The sequence below is a fragment of the Xyrauchen texanus genome, chromosome 31 (genome assembly GCF_025860055.1).
Source record: "Xyrauchen texanus isolate HMW12.3.18 chromosome 31, RBS_HiC_50CHRs, whole genome shotgun sequence".
Taxonomy (NCBI): domain Eukaryota; kingdom Metazoa; phylum Chordata; class Actinopteri; order Cypriniformes; family Catostomidae; genus Xyrauchen; species Xyrauchen texanus.
The window spans coordinates 6,055,408-6,077,080 of NC_068306.1; the positions used below are offsets into that span (position 1 = coordinate 6,055,408).

General features: G+C 41.9%; 1 protein-coding gene across 2 annotated transcripts; it reads right to left on the bottom strand.

Annotated features, from left to right (window-relative positions):
• Nucleotides 1-11,044: 11,044 nt before the first annotated feature.
• On the bottom strand, nt 11,045-17,255 carry LOC127625260 (piggyBac transposable element-derived protein 4-like). Of its 2 annotated transcripts, none has more exons than XM_052100435.1 (2): nt 17,025-17,255; nt 11,045-13,752 (listed from the first exon to the last, which is right to left on the bottom strand). In XM_052100435.1, the coding sequence occupies exon 2, from the start codon at nt 13,348-13,350 to the stop codon at nt 11,803-11,805; it is 1,548 nt and encodes a 515-aa protein (XP_051956395.1). In that variant the 5' UTR covers nt 13,351-13,752; nt 17,025-17,255; the 3' UTR covers nt 11,045-11,802. Both variants share the same exon structure in this region, with proteins under 2 accessions (XP_051956395.1, XP_051956396.1).
• Between the last annotated feature and the right edge of the window lie 4,418 nt (nt 17,256-21,673).

The window sequence follows — 21,673 nt, forward strand, 5'->3', positions numbered from 1 at the left end:
CAGTGATATCGTGAACTCTTTTTACAATTTAAAAGAACAGTTTTCTATTTGAATATATTGTAAAATGCAGTTTGTGATCAAAGCTGAATTTTCAGCATCATTACTGCAGTCTTCAGTGTTTGCAGTCATGATCCTTCAGAAATGATAATAATATGCTGATTTCCTAATATGGGCATATTTAAAGTTTATTTTACTCATTTACAGCTGAACTCATATTTGCAAGCACAAGCTTTGTTGATGATAATAAGGAAGCATAAACATTAGATAAAATATAATCTAAACATTCATATTATTTTTATATCATATTTATATCACACAGCATACAATTTAAATACCTGCTTTAGCCGAAACAACATTTACATGTAACTAAAACTTGCTTATTAGGACATATTTCAAATGTCAATACTCTGAATCCTGGCTGGCAAGTCTGGAAACAGTCCCACTAGTAAAATATGAACATGTTTATATAAATTATCATGCCAACTAATGAAAACTAAATGACTCACTCGTCCAAAATTGTATCCTCGGCTGGATCAAGTCGCTCTTCAAAATACAAATGTTCATCGGAGTCCCGCTCTTCTTCTGAGGAAAATTGTAACTCTTTGTCACTATTTAGGAGTTTTCTCTCTTGTGTATCGTGCTGTCTTTCAAACACAAAGAAAAATGAACAAACTTGTTGTTTTTAAGACAAAGTCGGGGGCGTGTACCATTTGCATTGATTGTCTCAGTACATTAGCATATGAATAGCGAGCTCTGCTGGTGGGTGTGATCACATTAGCGATAATTAGCCAGGAGAAACTGTGCATTGCTTTGTTTCATACAGATTACATTGCAGGAGAATATTTGTTTTAATTTTGAATTGTTTTATTTAAAAGTAGACATTTTAAGCTTGCTTTAGACATATGTTTCATGTTTGTGTGATAAATGTTCACGGAGTTTCAGTTCATTTTTGTGACGTGTTTCTGAAATATGCTTGTGAACACAGAGACTTCTGAAAGCTCACCCTTTTTATTTTCTTTATTTTACAAAAGCACAAGGTTTTGTTGTTATTGTGAGTGAATACAAATAAAAGTAGACCCTTTATAGTCTCTATTGATGTCTTACACTTATCTGTATGCCCCAAAATGATGGAGAATTTTATGTTGTTTCAGCTGTAATGACGAATAAATCCAGCAGGATGCGCCGGCGTGTCGGTCGACCCCAGAGGGTTAATATTAACAGAGCTAAAGTCTGGATAACTCTGTGTTTGCAATTCTTTCAGCTTTCCATCAAAAAATTCCAGTGTCTTGGCCACCAGACTATGGCCTCAATGTGACGCCGGAGCTTACAGGGTCTCATACTATCATTTGCTAGCACCTCTTTGCATATAACACACTGAGCCAGTGGCGCATCGTCGGAACCGGTCCACAAAAATCCCAAATTTAAATATTTGTGATCATACTTCCTCCGTTTTTTGCTTGGCCTTGAATCTGCCTCCTCTCCTGTAGACTTAAGACACTACAACGTAATGTAACAGTACAGATGTGTACAGACGTAAAATCTTATGATTTATTTTCCCCGCTATGCACCTCCCCTGGGACTCTCTGCCCCCCCCCCGAGGGGAGGCACGCATCACCAATTGAAAGCCTCTGCTCTAGGTGATACTCTTCCACCCTCTGTAAAGCTAGAAATATTGCAGTAATTTCTGTTGAGTAAACTGATAAATGATTAGATGTTCTCTTAACTGAAGCCATGTCAGCAACTAGGCTATTTACATGGCAAACAAAGTTTCGTCAATACATATTTGCATAGTAGATACTACTAAGTTTATACAAGATAAAACCTGTAAAATCTGTTCAGATCTGTATCTGCTTTTTCATTTCCTGCCAGACCAATATGTCCCGGCACCCAACAGAGAAATCCTTCTTCTGTAATCGATGTATTTTAGTCAAAATGTTTATGATTATGGGGTGATCGGTCTCCATGGATCAAGTACTTGAAGGCAAGACTTTGAGTCTGTAGAAATTAAAAAGTTTCGTCCTCTGCCCTGCTGAATGTTTTCCAGTGCCAGTAGCAGCGCTCCGGCCTCAGCTGTGAAGATAGAGCTTCTTTCTGGAATTCGTACGCCATATTGTTGATCTCCAATCACTGTTGCTGACACATTGTTATCCGTTTTGTATCCATCCGTGAATACTGTACTATGGAGTGCGAGACTAAATTTCAGCATTCCTGTTGACACACGTTGGGGAGAGTTTCTTCCTTTTTTAGTTGTGCCAATGCCATAGATACATGATGGCGCCGCAGATGGACGCCTCGGTGTGGAGCTCTCCAATTGTTTTGCCATTTTAGTTTGTTTGTCCTGTGTTTAGTAATCTTTTTCCAGTCATTTTTACTAGGGACGAACTGCTGAAAATTCGGCAGCACATACCAGATCATCTTTTCCCGGTTTTTGAATATTTGGATGTTTTGCTGGACATTTTAGTCGGAGGCGCAGCTGTGTAGTTTAAACACGCTACGAACATGGAACATGCTTTTACATAATTGAAAGTTGGTGTACAGATGTAACAACATTAAAGAGGATGTGCTGTCCTAATTTGGAAGTGATCTTTATTAACTGTAATTCCAAACGCCTGTGGGAACATAGCGCTGCAACGGCTGACTGATCAAATCACAGTGTAAGGCGGGGTGCCAATGTGTTTGCATTCAAAGGCAAGTGTATGATCTTTGAGAAAATCAACATATGAACTTTATCACAATTAGCAACTCTTCCTGAGGCACCACACCCCACTGAACGAAGATTGCAAATTCACACCTCATTGTTGTCCTTCCACATCTGTCCCTTTCTCTCCTCTCTCCCCCTCACCATTCCTCTTCAGCTCAGAATCACCTCAAACTCACCTAAGATCTGTATGTAACAAAAGACCATATCTGATGTATACAAATAATGTAACTAGTGTAACATGTTTGGTATCATTTAAAATGTCTCAGTGCGTCTGGTATAGTGATCTTTTCCCCAGGTTTGTAAAACTTAACGACAGAAAAGTTATAAGGTCTTTGCCAAATACTGAATAATTCTGGAGGTCTATCCCACTCCTTGAAGGTTTAACACCAGGAAGTCAAGAACACATTCTCCCCCAAATTCTCATTGAACAAAGGATAATACCATTTGGTACACAATGTGTATTCTGTCTGGATATTTAAGGAAAGCTGGCCAAGAGCTCAGGGTTCTCTGTATTCAGATGATCCCACACCTCGATGTCTGTAACTGTAATAATAGGAATCTCCATTCAGATTTCCCATGCTTTGCAATTACATGCAGTTTTCTCAACTGCCAGGTATGTTCTTTGACTTGTTTCTTTAACTTGTGTTTTAAATCCTACCTGGCAAATAAATTGTTACTTTTTGGTTTATTCTGTATTCCTCTGAAATCATTTATATTCAATACTGGGTCTTTAAAATAGGAGAAACCGCTCTGGAGGAACCGAGCAGGAGAATCCCATTTTAAGAATAATTTATATCATAACTGAATATGCATATCAAACAATAATTGCTTTACTTCAGTGCTCAGAAAAGACAGAACAACGCAGAGACCTTCAAGGGGCAAATCTAATCAATACCCGGACTCGGTTATTATTATTCTTGGGGATTTTAACAAAGCAAATCTCACACACGAACTGCCCAAATACAGACAGCGCATTACATGCCGCACCAGAGACAGGAATATACTGATCACTGCTACACAACAATAAAGGATGAATATCGCCCTGTCCCACGTGCAGCTTTGGGACTCTTTGGGTGCATCTCCGTAACGAAGACACAGGCTGGTTGGGATCCATAAGCAGTATTTTAATGAAGACACAGAAGTGGTACAGGCAATGGTCAACACGGGCAAACAGGAATATAGGAGGCAGGCAGAATCAACGTGTGAGCAGGCAGGAGATCGGGGCAGGCAGCAAACAATCAAAGAACTTGGAACAGGCTAAGGTAATAAAGGGCAGGCGGCTAACAAACACTGAACTGGAACAAAGCAGGGTCGATACACAATAGACAGAATGATAAACTGGATAAACGCTTGGAATTGTAGCCGGAGCAAAACAAGACTTCGCAAAGAGTGTTAGAACAGGGCTGATTAAATAGGGAATGGTAAACAGGGCACAGCTGCGTGGTAATCAGACCTAAGTATGTGGGTTCATGGGAAATGTAGTCTATACTCAGAACTCCGGTGAATCTGATCTCCGACGGCTGGAGGGAGAGGCGCTCTCAATGTTCGTGACAGAGCCCCCGTGAGCGGCTCCGGACGCGAGGATGCGACCTACGTCGAGGTCTCCCCCGGAGTCGAGGGGCCAGTCTCTCCGGATTGGTCCGGTGGAACTCTGCAATGAGATTAGGATCGAGGATGTCATTGGTATTTACTCAGGATCTTTCCTCCGGACCGTACCCCTCCCAATCCACCAGGTATTGGAGCTGACCCCGGTGTCGTCTGGAGTCAAGCAAGGTCCGCACCAGGAAAGCTTCCTCGCCGCCCACAATCAGGGGAGGGGGCCTGGAACATACCTCCTCCTCAGCCCTCGGACCATCAGCCGGTTTGAGCAGGGAGACATGAAAAGTGGGAGAAATGCGATAGTTAGTTGGAAGTTGTAAACGAAAAGAAACTGGGTTGATCTGTCTGAGAATCTTAAAGGGACCCACATACCTAGGACTGAGTTTTTTGCAGGGAAGGTGAAGACGAAGGTCCCGGGTGGAAAGCCAGACCCATTGGCCGGGAGCGTAGTTGGGGCCAGGGTGACGATGGCGGTCAGCTTGTTCCTTGGTGCGATTTACTGCTCGTTGAAGATGGACGTGGGCCTGGTCCCATACCGCCTCACTGCGTTGAAGCCAGTCGTTTACTGCAGGGACCTCCGAAGGTTCGACGGACAAAGGAAACGGGGGGGTTGGTATCCCAAGATGCATTTGAAGGGGGTTAAGTTGGTTGATGGTTTGAGCAGCGAATTTTGAGCGTACTCTGCCCAAGGGAGGTACCGACTCCAGTCTGTCTGATTATGGTGACAGTAAGCACGGAGAAATTTGGTTATCTCCTGATTCAAGCGTTCAGTTTGGCCATTGGACTGCGGGTGATAACCAGAGGTGAGGCTGACATTGATGTTTAAGAGACGAAAGAAGGCTTTCCATACCCTGGACGTGAATTGGGAGCCCCGGTCCGAAACGATGTCCTCAGGGAGACCATAATAGCGAAAGACGTATTGAAAAAGCTGTTCAGCGGTCTCGAGGGCAGTGGGTAGCTTGGGTAGTGGGATGAGACGGCAAGCCTTGGAGAAACGATCGATTACAGTGAGGATCGTGGTGTAGTGTTGGGAACTGGGTAGATCGGTGACGAAGTCTACAGCAATGTGAGACCAGGGACGTCGAGGTATGGGTAGTGGCTGGAGTAGACCAGCTGGGGCCTCTTTGGGTGTTTTGGCAATGTTACAGGTATGACACTTGTTGATGAAGTCGGTAGTATCCTCCGACAGAGTCTCCCACCAAAAGCGGTTCCGAAGCAGGCGAACAGTGGCAGTGGTACCCGGGTGTCCGGAATGTGGAGCGTCATGTACCCAGCGAATGACCCTCTCCCGCAAGCTGTGAGGTACAAAAGTCCGGTTGGGTGGGCATTCGGGAGGGGGAGGGGAGGAGGTGTGGGCCTGAGTGATGTCAGACATGATGTCCCACTGGATGGGAGCGAGAATCAACCCGGGAGGGATAATAGGATCAACGGAGGGGCTTAGAAGTGAGGCTTCGTGTTGTCGAGAAAGGGAGTCGATATTCTTGGAGCCGGGTAGGTAGGAGATCGAGAAGTTGAAGCGGGTGAAGAATAAAGCCCATCTGGCCTGTCTGGGGTTGAGTCTTTTGGCTGAACGAAGGTACTCTAGGTTGCGATGATCGGTGAAGACTTGGAATGGGTGTCTGGCCCCCTCCAACCAGTGTCGCCATTCTTCTAGAGCGGCTTTCATAGCTAGGAGTTCCCGGTTGCCGACGTCGTAGTTTTGCTCAGGAGCAGACAGTTTGCGGGAGTAAAAGGCACAGGGAAATAATTTAGGTGGGTTACCCTGTCGTTGGGAGAGAATGGCTCCAATGCCTGTGTTGGACGCGTCAACCTCTACCACAAATGGGATATCAGGGTTGGGGTGATGTAAGATGGGAGCTGAGGTGAAGCGCTCCTTCAATTGTTGGAAGGCCGAAGAGAGTCGGAGGACCAGTGAAGTTTGCTTTGTCCCTTTTTGACCAAAGCAGTGAGGGGTGAGGCGACAGTACCGAAGTTCCTGATGAACCTCCGATAAAAGTTGGCGAATCCCAGGAAACGTTGGAGCTCTTTGACAGTGTTAGGTTGAGGCCAATTAAGGACGGATTGGACCTTGCTGCTGTCCATGGCCACCCCTTCCGTACTGATGACATAGCCGAGGAAGGAAACTGCTCTTAGATGAAACTCACACTTCTCTGCCTTGGCGTATAGCTGATGTTGGATCAAGTGTTTCAGTACCGTTCTGACTTGGGCAATGTGTTCTTCAAGGGAGTCGGAGTAAATCAGGATGTCATCGATGTAAACAATTAGACACCTATTGAGCATGTCCCGGAAGATGTCATTGATGAAGGACTGGAATACTGAGGGGCTGTTGGAAAGGCCGAAAGGCATGACCAAATATTCATAGTGGCCAGAGGTGGTAGAAAATGCGGTCTTCCATTCGTCCCCCTCCCGAATGCAAATTAAATTATAGGCGCTTCGTAAGTCCAGCTTGGTGTAGAATTTTGCCGATCTCAGTTGTTCTAGGGCAGAGGGAACGAGTGGTAGAGGATATCGGAATTTTATGGTAACATCATTCAGGCCACGATAATCAATACAAGGACGTAGGGAGCCATCTTTCTTATTAACGAAGAAAAACCCCGCTGCCGCTGGAGAAGTGGAGGGACGGATAAAGCTCTTGGCAAGTTCCTCTTCGATGTAAGACTTCATAGCAAGAGACTCTGGTTCGGACAAGGGGTAAATTCTACCAACAGGGGGTGTGGCGCCGGGCTTGAGTTCAATGGCGCAATCGCTGGAGCGGTGGGGTGGGAGTAGTGCAGCCTTGGACTTGCTGAAAGCCTCTCTGAGATCAGTGTAAGCATGAGGTATCGCAGGAAATGAGTCGGGGTTCTTACTAGTGTGGGTAGTACCCACGGTGATGGGTCGGACTACTTGCAGACATTGCGTGGAACAGCCCGGGCCCCACTGAGAGATTTGCCCTTCCTGCCAGGAAATTTGTGGGTTGTGCATTCGGAGCCAGGGAAAACCAAGGATTACAGAGTAGCGAGGGGAGTTGATGACAAAGAATCGTATAGTTTCGGAGTGTAGTAAGCCCACCTGCAGGGTGATGTCGCAGGTGGAGAAGCACACTCTGCCGGATCCCAGAGGCCGACCATCTAGCGCCGCCACTGTCAATGGAGGATTACAAGCGATCAGGGGAATTTGGTAATGTTCACAGAAACTCTCATCAATGAAGTTGCCCGCCGCCCCGGAGTCTATCAAGGCATGAGTGTCAGTACTGTCCGAAAGGTAGGTAAGCTTTACAGGTACTTCGAGGCAGGTTCCAGACAAGGTAGAAGAAATTAATAGACTTACCCCGGGGCGTGGCATTTGTGACGGGCGCGTAGGGCAATTGGCGCGTTGATGTCCAGCCCAGCCGCAGTAGAGGCAGAGGCGATTGGAGAAGCGGCGTTCTCGTTCTTCGGGTGAGAGGTGTGTGCGATCCACTTGCATGGGTTCCGCTGTGTCGTTCGTCGAGAACATGGCAGAGGAAGGCGGGGACCAACGACTCGGACGTCGGGAACGGATGAGGTTGTCCACTCGGATTGCCAGAGCGATGAATTGGTCGAGTGACACACCCTCATCGCGGCAGGCCAGTTCGGACTGGAGTTCAGTGTTTAAGCCCTGACGAAATAATAGCTTGTGGGTTGCTTCGACCCAGCCGGTACGTGCAGCAAGGGTACGAAAGGAGAGTGCGTAGTCTGCCGCCGTGCAGTTGCCTTGGCGGAGCGCCAGTAGCTGTTCACCTACATTCTTACCCCCTTCAGGGTGATCGAAGACGTCGATCAGACCTTGACGGAAGGAGTCGAAGGTGAATTGAGCGAATCCCTGGTTGGTCCAGACTGCAGTGGCCCAATCGAGGGCTCTACCCATGAGTACAGAGCTCATGAAGAGGATTTTGCTTGCGTCAGTTGGATACAGTGCAGGTTGTTGGGAGAGGAAATCTGAGCACTGCATGATGAACCCTTGCATCTAGAGGGCGTGCCATCGAATTTTTCTGGCAGAGCGAGCCTTGGGCTGGTAGAAGAAATGAAGTGCGGAACAGTGGTGTCAGCTGCGCTGGCTTGAGGTACTGCAGGCGCTGAAGAAGAGACAGACTGGGGCTGCGCCTGCATGGAGTGCATCATCTCTTCGACAGCTGATGTAAGTCGAGCGAGCTGATGTTGTTGCGTCGTTAAGAGATTCGATGAGTCGTGAGCTCTTCTGCCATGCGAGTGATTACCGCTGGATCGGTGTTTGGCGAAGTCTTCTGTAACGAAGACACAGGCTGGTTGGGATCCATAAGCAGTATTTTAATGAAGACACAGAAGTGGTACAGGCAATGGTCAACACGGGCAAACAGGAATATAGGAGGCAGGCAGAATCAACGTGTGAGCAGGCAGGAGATTGGGGCAGGCAGCAAACAATCAAAGAACTTGGAACAGGCTAAGGTAATAAAGGGCAGGCGGCTAACAAACACAGAACTGGAACAAAGCAGGGTCGATACACAATAGACAGAATGATAAACTGGATAAACGCTTGGAATTGTAGCCGGAGCAAAACAAGACTTCGCAAAGAGTGTTAGAACAGGGCTGATTAAATAGGGAATGGTAAACAGGGCACAGCTGCGTGGTAATCAGACCTAAGTATGTGGGTTCATGGGAAATGTAGTCTATACTCAGAACTCCGGTGAATCTGATCTCCGACGGCTGGAGGGAGAGGCGCTCTCAATGTTCGTGACAATCTCATCATGGTTAATGACAGCATGCGACATTCTTTGTAGTATGAAGTTTTGAAAAGTAGTGCTGTGTTCCATTCAACTCGGAAAGTCGGATTTTACAACATCCTACTAGGAAAACTGCAATGAAAGGCATCTTGAAGTCAGAATTACAACTCGTAGGCTCGTGCAGAACTTCTCAACACCGATTTGAGTTGGGTTGCTAGGAGACCTCTCTAATGAGAGTCAAACCCCTGTTAAGCTAACGGGAACGTTGCAGTTCCAAATATCGGGGAAAGAATTGCATTAATGGTCGGAGATATCAAGTAGGAATATCCGTCATCCAACTTGAATGGAACGCAATATAGCCGTGTACCCTGACAAAAGGAACATTTAAATGGCAAATATTATTAGGAATATTTTCCAGGTATTATAGACCTCCTTGTTAGATTCATATGAAAAATTATGATTATCATCATATATAGTATCTTATTCATTGTGAAACTGTGTTTTGTTAATGGCATGAATCACACTGAAGGCCTACAGTTATAATGCACGGCCCAATGTCAATGATTAGCAACAACATTGATTTTGATGCATTATTATTTTTTGTGCGGTGTCAGATAAAAATAAATAAATAAATAAAAACTCACACTCAGGACCTTAGAGGACAAAAAACGTCAGCGTCAAAAAACTGCCATAAAAATATTATATATTAATATTATTTTCCACTTTCAATTAGTACATTTTTTTAACCAACATCAGTCCTGATCATAACTAACAAATATTCATTCATTTTCAGGATTTTAACTCTTTAAATGATAGTTTGTTTGCAGAAGGCCACACACACACACACACGTTGGGTTTCCATATTTTATGGGGACTTTCTATACACAATGTTTTTTATACTGTACAAACTACATATTCTATCCCCTAAATATAACCCTACCCCTAAACCTACTCACAAAATGTTCTGCATTTTTAAATAAAAAAAAAACATAATTAAGTATGATTTAGAAGCTGTTTTCCTCATGGGGACCGACAAAATGTCCCCACAAGTTCAACATTTCTGGTTTTACTTTCCTTATGAGGACATTTGTTCCCCACAAAGTGATAGCGTGTGTGAGCACATCTGGGCAAAGTAACGTCTGCTGGTATCAGATGATAATACCATGGTACTTTGAGACACAATTACCAAATGTATGTACTATTCTGTATTTACATAGTGCTTCAAGTACATAAAAGTACACCATAGTACTATAATGGTAATTTAATATATGATTACCATATTCATATACTGTACAACTGAACTTAAATGGTGCTTCAAGGTAATAATGTGGTGCCCCCAGGTAATGGTACATGTCCAAAAAACATGGTAATGCTAAGTTGCATTTTGTGCGTTTTCTTGTAGGCTACTAAATGTTTTGATACTCTTTTGGTGGTAAATATCTTTACCCGCAGTGACGTTAAACTTAATAAATACCTTCTTCATCAATGGTAGCGAGGATAGTAGTAGAGAGCTTTATTTATCCCCTTGGGGAAACTGGTTTTGCAGTATACACTTGACAGTTCTCAATACTCACACCACACACATCATATAAAACAACAGCACAAAACAACATAAGAAAAGCTCAATATTACTGCACATTATTGAGTACAGATATTACACTAGGGATAATTTTCTCAAAGAGATACTGTCCTATCTGTTGGGCCCTTTAGCTTAAGAAATCAGGTATCCATAGCATAATTCTCTTGTTAACCGTGTTTCTAGTCTCTTTGCTAAAATGTGCAGTTGGATGGTGTTAAATGCAGAATATAAATCCAAAAGTATCTTCACATGTGTCAACCAGTAATTTGAACTGTGAATGTTGAGATGTTTGTAACTCCACCATATACATTTCCAACATCCCAACCCCCTCTCCGACACACACACACACAATTGAATGCTAATTTGGGCAGGCCACAGCTTTTGTTTTGGCTAATGGCCTTGATCTGTTGCTACTGCAGCTGTACTTTACATTTATGCATTTGGCAGACGCTTTTATCCAAAGGGATTTACAGAGCCTTTATTACAGGGACAATCCCCCCGGAGCAACCTGGATTAAGTGTCTTGCTCAAGGACACAATGGTGGTGGCTGTGGGGATCGAACCAGCAACCTTCTGATTACCAGTAATGTGCTTTAGCCCACTAAGCCACCACCACTCCTTTTATTTTGTTGTAATTATATAACAGATTTGCACTGGGTATGTGTATGTATGTATGTCTTTAGGAGTGTGACTGCATGTGGATGTACGTATATGTATGATTATTATTATTTTTTTTAAATTATTATTATCATCTATGTCTTGCTGCTGTTTTTGTGTAGTTAGTTTGTATTGTTGTACACTGGAAGCTCCTTTCACCAAGACAAAATTCCTTGTATGTGTAAGCACAGTTGGCAATAAAGTTGATTCTGACTTTAGGAGGAGCACCCAAACATTGACCCCCCTCACCATTCTAAACAGCACTGAGGCAGCAGTGGAGTCATTCCGGTTCCTGGGCACTACCATCTCACAGGACCTGAAGTGCGAGACACACTTTGACTCCATTGTGAAAACAGCACATGGTGTATAAGTGTCGTTGTTTTGTGTGTGTAGTTTACAATAAAGACATGAGAGAGGCTGCATTTTTACCATTTATTGAACTTGAAAAACAACTGTAAAAAAGGAGGCGGAACGTTAAATTGTTCTCACGTTTCAACATTCCAAACACACCTTTGGTGACTTCTTGGAGCATGCGCCACAGACAAATCGCTTACATGCCTGGCAGATCTCAAGAGTTTTGTTCCCTGAACATCTGCCGACTTGACATTGTCTCCTTTTGGCAGGCGGGAAAGAGGTTAGAGGAATAAGTCAGCTTCTGCGCTACTACACCCACTGCCTTTGCCATTTTTTGATGTGCACAAAGCTCCTTTACCAGCTCAAGAATAAATTGCTTTCTGCTGATGGTTACGTTCATGCACTGTTTGTACAGAATGTGTGCATTAATTGCAGCCAGGTTCAAGACGTTGTAAAACACAGCTATAGGCCAGCGACGGGATCCACTCTTTACTGAGTACTGTCGTGTCATCTGGTCCATTACATCAACGTCAACTTTAGTGCTATTATAGTGGGAAACTGTATTGGGCAGTTTCTTTGCGCCATTATCAGTTGAAACTGTCTGATGCATTGTACTCAGGATGCATACATTTTTCTTTGGCTTTGCCTGGTAGATAGTGAGTGTGACTTTTCCAGCCCTCATTACCTTGGTGGAAAATCTTTCAGACTGTGCATGTGTACTTCGGGGCATCTCTCGTCTGATTTTATTCATTGTGCCAACAATGGTGGTTTTGTTCACCAAAAGATTGTTTGCCAGTTGCAATGAGGTGAAGACATTGCCTGTCGTTACATTTCTTCCCTTTCCCAGGAAAGGCTCGACCAGACGCACGACAACATTGTCAGATAACCGCTGATCAGCCGGCCTACTGTCGTCTTTCCCTAGATAGGGATGTGCGTTCAGCATGTATTTTGTTTCAACATCAGCGGCCACCCAGAATTTTATGCCAAATTTGTCCGGTTTATTGGCCATGTACTGCGTGAAACGACAGCGCGCCTTGGTAGGGAAGAGTTGTTCATCAACTGTTATGTTCTCACCGGGTGTGTATGAAGCAATGCTGTTTTTCACAAATTTGTCAAATATCTCAGATATCATGGCAAATCTATCTGTCACAAGGCGGGCAGCTCTCGTGCTCTTGTCATCAAACCGCAGATAGCGCATGATATCTCTGAATTTCTGTCGAGACATTGTCTCTTTGAAAAAAGAGTGTCCAAATTCCTTAGACCAAAAGTCATCCAATCTCATGCTTTTGCTTCCCACAACACCCCTCAAATAAACGAGACCAACAAATGCTTTTAGTTCATCATCTGTCAGTTTGAACTTTTCAGCATTATTCCGCCCAGCTTCCGCATCAGTGTACTTTTGTATATTTTGCCACATTTCTGAGTCAATCAAACACAGTAAGCTGCTCAATGGACTTGTAATTTTGCCCTTGGCATAAGAAGTTGGCCCTCGGGGTTCTCTCATCATATTGGCCTCTTGGGCTCTACCCCGAGGGTTGCCAAGATTTTGGTCAACCCATACTGTGCCATCTCTTGCAACCTCTTGGAATGAGTCCCCAGCACACTCAATTTCAGAGTCTGATTCTGAATCTGAATCAGATTCAATATCAACGCCACCTCCATCGTCTCTCTCCTCCTCTCCATTGAACACCTCACATTCCTCGCCCTCCGATTCCATCTCATTAATATTTTGTAGCAAGTCCAATGCTTGCTGTGCCGACATACGCAATATGAAACTTGCGTATGGGCAGTGGTGGCTCAGTGGTTGAGGCTCAGGGTTACTGACCAGAAGGTCGGGGGTTCAAGCCCCAGCACCACCAAGATGCCACTGTTGGGTCCTTGAGCAAGGCACTTAACTCCAGGTTGCCCTGGGGGGGATTGTCCCTGTAATAAGTGCACTGTAAGTCACTTTGGATAAAAGTGTCTGCCAAATGCATAAATGTAAATGTAAATGTAATGAAACTCTTTCCACACTGAGTGTAGCTGTTAGGATTTTTGGCTGATCTTCTTGGATTCATATTTGGTGAGAAATTATTTTCAGTCTTTAAGTCATGATGTTCCTGATCCTGAAGTTTCTCCTCCACTTTATTCAGCTCTCGACGTTCTGTTCTCCCTTTCATCAGCTCTACAATGAACACAGTAAATTGACAAATCAATTCAAGAGGGACAAATGTGCAAAAAAATCTAATTGAACCATATTTTTTTGTCAGAGCACAACAAATGTCCATCACTGATGTATGATTTTTGCTATGCAAACAGTATTTATTTATACTGTCAATTATGGCTGATAACTGTATTTCATGATTATAGTCATCAGGGCTTGACATTAACACCTGTCAAATACTGGTGGAAATCAGCGGTGGCGGGTAACTCTGTTACTCTTAATGGTCACTTGGCAGGTGAAGTTTTCCGGGATTTTACTGCATTTAAAGTTCTGTGAAAGTTAAACCATAGCCAAAGCAATTATAATTGTATTCATCTCATTCAGCACTTTATAAGCACTAAATATTCCACTCATGTCAGAGATTATTTAGCGGAGATGGGCCACTTCTGTTAAAATGAATGGGAGAAATTGAAATGCTCAAACAGAAGCTCTGAGCGCCCAACAGTCAATGGATGTAGAAAGGAAGTCCTGCCTTACAGTTAAAAGAGCCAATCAACGTTTAGATAGACATCACCTGTCAATCAACTCTAAAACGTGCATGCGCATCAGCTGTACAAGACGAGAAAATTGCGTTTTTTTTTTACGTAAAATGAGGTAAAGAATCACAATCTATGATTCCAGTATTGTCAGATTTTATTGTTGATTTGAAATGTTTTTTTATTGTAATCTTGACCAACCGTTTTTGAGATTTCTGTCTATCTCCATTCAAGTAGACAGGAGCTGACCTGGCATGACTGGAAATAGTCTCCCGGGAGCATTCCAAAGATGGCCGACAGTGGACTGACTTGCTAGAAAGACTTTGTTCATATCAGACTAGGGCTGCACGATATTGGAAAAAACTGACATTGCGATATTTTGTTTTTCTGCGATATATATTGCGATACGAAAAAATACAGATCGACTTCGCCAGATGACATGAATAGCTCTATTTGAGAAGAATTAATTATTCTAGAATGATTGGGGTGATTTTGTAGGGAACTGCATCTTCATGGAAAAGAAACTGAAAATGACTTTTTACTTTTTGACTTATTTTGGGTAGATTATTTTATTATAATAATTAATACACTGTTTAATTCACCATGGTTCCATTGTATTCATGCAATACTCCTCTATCAATTCAACCTAAAGTCAATGATCTAACATGTTATGATATTAATAATGCATGTTGCTTACCCTAAAATAAAGGGGCTCATTTGTGATTGAAGTGTGGTGTCTAGAAGGGATTCGGGAGATTACAGGAGGCTTTATCTCTGTACTCCAACCAGGTTCAAACAGAGCATTACACCAAGGAAGTTTCATTATTACAATAGGGCATTAATGTGAATGACAAAATAAGTAATTTAACATTTTATTATATTACAAATTAGATTACAAACCTCTTTTTTTTTTTTTTAAGAAATGTAAACAATAAATATCTTTCAATTTAAACCCTTTGGGGGAAAACAGTGCAGCTACACACCAACCCTGAGTGGTTTACAAAAATACAACAAAAAATAAACTGTTTCTAAAAGAAATAACTTAAAAAAATAGTTGCCTGATTTTATTACATACCGCTTGTCAAGCGACCGGATCATGTTTTTATAACCATCTTTGGTAAACGTGTTAATTGGTACCATGTCTTTCGCAAGGTGAAATGCTACTGAATCTGCCGTCTGGAAACTTTCTCGTATGGTGTTACACTGGCAAAGGCATCATTTTTTTTGCTTTGGACGGCATTCAGATCTGGCTTTGCACTCGACATACAAAGATTTGTGGTACTGACTTAAATGATCAAACAAATTGGTCGTGTTTCCTCATGTTGTGGCAACAATTACAAGACAATCTCGACAAAGTACCTGTTTTTGGTCAACATCATCCTGTCGGTAGACAAAATATTTCCATATAACTGACAATGCATTTCATTTTGTAAGGAAATCCTCCATTTCTTTTGGCGCAAGCAGAGCCTTCACGTCAACAACGTGCAGCAATTAAATTTTTTTATTATAATAAACTCTGTATATCTATGAACCCATAAATCGGAGTAAATTATGTAATATCATACAGATATAATGCTACATTTCCTATTGGAAAAAAATATTGTGACTATACGTTCTGCGATGTGACTATTGCGGATGGGCACATCGCGATGTCGATGCTGAAACGATAAATTGTGCAGCCCTATATCAAACATGCATCTGCAAGAGGCGAATGAAGCTTGGTTCACAAACTAGCACAGCACGCCAACCAGCATGCTCTAGAGATAGGATAGCCAGAGTTCTGGCATACTGCAGAGAGAAACGCTCGATATTGCAGCGGAAACCACTAAACTTATCCGACTCAATAGACTTCTACAGAGAACGTTCAACTTTAAAGCACAACAGAAGTCAGTCATCTCAAACAGCTAGACAGACTTGCCATTATAAACAGCACTGATGAGGTACAGAGACAAACATCAACTACAAACTGATCAGTGATTCATATTAGGGTAAATATATACAATAGACTAGAAACTTTAGATATTAGGATGAGAGATCAGTTTAATGAGTTGTGCTTTTATTGGAAATGTTGGCTTTTGCTGTTTTTAATTTCTCCTACAATCAGAATTTACGCAGGAGCTTGGTCCATGCTCATGGAGATGGCGATGAAGAAGGCTTTGAAGTTTAATTTGTAAAAAATACCACAGGTTAGACCATGCTTGGCTCATCATGTAATAGGTCGGTGTAACTATTCTATAAAACAAACCGTAACATTTTGTGAAGGAAAAAACAGTGGCCTAAAGACATTTAAAATATAATATAGCTGCAAGCAGTGATTACAGGGCCAGACAGACCAAATTCTGGTCATTTATAGATCAGAGTGTCCTCTATCATTGTGCAAACTTTCACAACGTTCCTCCAAAGGGGTTTATGGACTGCCTTATGAGATGTCTGACACTCACCAGTGTTTCAAAGCTTTTGTGGTGTGCGCACTAGAGTTGGGTGATAAAATGGTATCAATATTTGTAGAGAAAAAACATCTCAATATAGATGATAAACTTATGAGTGCTTTGATATATATTGTATAGCTACCCAGGGTTTAAAATGAGCATCCGACAAAAGGCGGGTATTTCACTATGGCATGCGATCTGTAAAGATGTCTCGAAGTGACATGGAATGCCTTTAAACGTTCAGACGTGCACATGAAGAAACACACCTGATTATTTTGCAGAACAGGCAAAAGGCAAGCCGAACATGACGTTAAAGAATGCAACATACCTGAAGAAATGCCATCATCATTATCTTCATATCTCTGTTGCTCCTCTGTTGTGGGTTCTCTTCTCATCTTCATCAGGTTCCTGCAGTCCACGAGCTTCACTGAACACATCTTCACTGATGTCTCCAGCATCTGCTGTTCATCATCTTCATCAATCCATTGTTCCTCTGTTGTGATTTCTTTTATCTCCTCTTGCTTGACTTTAATCTTCACTGAACACATCATCATCATCATTTATCTGTTGTGCTAGCTTCTTTTATCTCCTCCTGCTGCTTCACTTCAATCTTCACTGGTGTCTGCAGCATCTGCTGTTCTCCAGCGTTACAGACAGAAGTCAGAGACTCTGTGGAGGTTTGATCACCCTGATTACTGTCACACACACTCTCCTGAGCATCAGTAGAACAGAGTAAAGTGAGCTGTGAGTCCTGTGTGTCTCTGGATCTCTGTTCAGAGAGTTTGTCCAGCAGCTGCTGTGGTGTGGACTGATCTCTGCCGCTCCACACTGAATCCTGACATTCTGTGGAGGTCCCATCAGTCACACACACTGAAGATTGACAGGAAAACTTTTCCAGCTCCTGACAAACACAACACAATCACATCTGTACCGTTCATCATCACAGAGTCACAGTCATATCACATCATTTCACACTTACAATCTCAACTTTAAAAGTTCATTAAAATCTAACAAGACTGCTCTGGAAAAGACAAATAGACACAGTGATTCAGTTTAAGGATTAAATGAATGTTTAACCTGTAAACTGTCTCTCTCCATCAGTTTTGTCTTCATCACTTCTTTATTCAACTCTCTCATGATGGAAATCTGAAGATAAACAACACAAACAGATCTGTAAAGCAAAACAAGACAGGTAAAACCATTTCAGCAATGAGACAAATATTCATTTGTGATTTGTGTTTGGCTTTATTTAACATAATCATTGAACTCCTTTAAAATCTGATTCTTGATTTAACGAGCTCATATATCAGATATTAAACATGATATTCTCAGATTTCTGACTGTTTCTCCTGAAACTGAATATTTTAAAGCGCTCTGTCACAAAACCGCCACATAAAAACGATAATAAAAGTATTTTACGATCATTAGAACAAAGACAGAAAAATACAAACATATGAAAATTAATATAAACTCACAAATTAAGTAAAACACACTGAACATTTACCAACTGAGAGCGCAAATTCTTATTTCTTCTTCTTGTTTAATGGCGGGTCTCAAAACAACTAATGGCGCTTTCCAGCCTCACACTGGACTGGAGTGTGAATGTGTAATATTCTTCTTCGGTTTTATGGCGGGTGGCACCAATATTAAGGTGCATTATCGACACCTACTGTGTTGGAGTGTGGACCAGAGTTTACCCATTTCGTAAAAAGATCTCTTAATTAACTCTTAAAATAAAAGCTTTATTTCTTCCACTCCCTCCTTTCTAAGTTCCCTTTCCATTATTTCTGGTTCATTGAAATACTTTTGGCAGACACAAATAACACGTTCTACTGACTCCTCTATTCCACAATGCTAATGTGTAATATTGATCAATTCTGCTGATTTTGAGAGCTGTTTTTATCTAGACTATGTTCTACATTGTGTAGCATTCATGTAAATACAGATTGTTTCACAAGTTCAGTTTTATATTTGAATTTATTAAAGGTATTGTTACAATTGCCATAATCAAATTATTTTCATTATTAATAAAAAAGGCTCCTGTTTGGTTAACACCATTGACAAACTATTACATTATTTAAAATTTCCTGTTTAAAAGGCATTTTAGTTTCTTATATACCCATGGTTTGTTATTTTAGAAAATCTTGCATGTCCTAGATGGTACCACTGAGTCGAAACAAAAATGGATATAATCTGAAATAACAGAAGTATGCTCATTTATCCACCTCCGAACTGCCCCCAATCAATACTGTCAAAACACCGTTGTAAACAAGTAATGCTGTCGTTGATCCAAACTTATACTGTTTTGACTTTCGGTTTCTCTCTCTCTAGAATCCTGCAATGTTGGTCGAAAATAAATAACTCTATGATCAGATGCACCCAGAGGTGGCTTTGGGATGGCAGAAAAAGTGTTTTTTTGACAGTATCATAACACCCCCGATGTTTATATTTTCCTGGTAGCAATGAACATACTGATAATACGTCCGTAAACAGTTTCCCAAAGAACACTTTTTCCCAAAGTTTCCCACACGTTTTCCCAAAGTCAATAAAAAAATTACCTCTGAAGCTTTAGTAATATCTGCTTTAGGGTCAATGTATACAACAGTGAAGAATAGTTGTTGGAAGTCAAGTCAACCTTTATTTATAGAGCACATTTAAAAACAACAGAAGTTGACCCAAAGTGCTTTACACATCAATCACAATTCTCTCGGCAAGTAGAAAGGCCATAGAGACACTGAAATTAGTTCAATGTCCGAAGTGCAAACTTACCGTGACCGTTCTACACCACTGGTGCCTGACGAGGAGACAAACGCCATCGCTGTGATGTTTCCACATAGCTGCAATGTTACGGCCCATCATAAAGATAGTAAATACATCGAGTTCTACCTTGAAGTTTGGAACTGATACATACACATTCATACATACCCAGTTAATGATCCTGGCTGGGGATCAGGTTCCAGCTCATCCTCCATCTCCCCGTGGTCCAGGTCTTCCTGCAGTAGTTCCTCTTCCAGCAGATCTTCCTCCTGTGCGCTCATGCCCTCATGAGCCATGTCCTCCTCTGCTATGAACCTAAACTCATCAGCAGTCAGCTGCTGCCGCCTCCTCTTGAGAGTGCTGAGCAGGGAGCCATAGTCTCCATCAATCTCTACAACAGAAAGAAAAGCACATAACTGGTAGCCAGCAGGGTGTTCTTCACAAATCTGTACACTGAATAGTCACCAAAGGCTTGCAGACTAACCAGAATATCCAACAGCAGACAGCACTTTCACACTTTCCTTGTGAACAGGAAGCTACATTCTAAATAAAATCATATCTGTGTGATGGATGGGTAAGACTATCTGCTAAATTATAAAGATATCTACCATTTTTATTACATGGGAAAATCAACAAGCTAGATAACTTATCTAACTAGCAGGCCACTTTCCAGGCAGGTCTGAACAGTGTCTGCTCTTTGATTTCAACTCTACAGTCAATGAAGGAGCGGCGCCTGGTGGTCCCTTAACAGGCAAAGTCCATTTTACGAGCATTCATTCACGCCACACAATCTGCTTATACCACCTCAACAGTAAAGAAACAGCTGAAAAAACATAAATCACAATTATATTGTGTCGTGACCTAGATATCGATATAATATCATATTGCCAGTTACAATGTGACTCACACACCTAACACCTGTGTGTTCATGTTAATTGACCTTTATCTGACTGAACAATGAAACAGAAATAGCCTCGAAGTAGGAGGAGCTCCAGGTCACACCTACTGATGACTTTCACTAGTGGCAGTAAGGTGTTCAGTAGCCGGCACAAAGTTTTCCTTAAAGTTTGCACTGGCAAACGGTTACAAACCATTAAAAGAAACTCAAATTCTGAAAAATAGACCTTCCTTTTGGCCAGATTTTTTCTTCTTCCCCAATTCGTATGCCGGGTACTGACAAACTGGTATGTTGGAAATAAAATGCTGAACCTTTAAGGACAACGGAGCACTTCTAAAATGACAATAAAAACAGGGATTGTCATGAAAATGTACAGCAACTGAAACATACTTGAAGGAATAAATTCATCATCTTCATCACTCGGTTGTTCCTCTACTTCGATTTCTCCTCTCATAGTTGTCGGGTTCCTGCTGTCCACCTGCTTCACTGACGTCTGCAGCATCTGCTGTTCTCCAGTTTGGATCACATTCACCTGCTCTCTCATGATGGATATCTGAACAAAAAAACATTATGATTATAATTAACTGACATTCATCAAAAAAATAATAATAATAATAATATTTTATATATATATATATATATATATATATATATATATATATATATATATATGGGTATGTATAGGTATGTATATTATTTGATTAATATTCAAGAACAGTTCTTTAAAACAAAATACAAATTTCTGAGATTAACCATTTCTCAACCAGCCCTTCTGGCAGCAACAATCATCCATACGATGATCTAATCAGCCAATCCTGTGGCAGTGCATAAAATCAGGCAGATACAGGTCAGGAAATTCAGTTAACGTTCACATCAACATCAATGCCATTCTGAGATGCTGGTTGGTGCCGTTTTGGCGTCATGAGGGGGACCTACACCATATTACGCAGGTGGTTTTAATGTTGTGGCCGATCGGTGTAATGCTTTAGTCTGGAAAGTGCAAATCAATCCCAGAACAACAGCAAAGAACATTTTGAAGATGCTGGAGGAAACAGGTAGACAAGTATCTATATCCACAGTAAAACAAGTGCTATAGCAACATAACATGAAAAGCTACTCAGCAAGGAAGAAGCCACTGCTCCAAAACTGCCATAAAAATGTATTTTGCAAAGTCTGCAAGTGCACGTGGGGACAAAGATCTTAATATTTGGAGAAATGTCCTCTGGTCTGATAAAACGAAATTGTAACCGTTTGGCCAAAATGACCATTGTTATGTTTGGAGGAAAAAGGGTGAGGCTTGAAAGAAAAAGAACACCATCCCA

Coding starts and splice junctions, on each gene's coding strand:
- LOC127625260 (XM_052100435.1), bottom strand. CDS start 13,350: ATGTCGGCACAGCAAGCATTGGACTTGCTACAAAATATTAATGAGATG.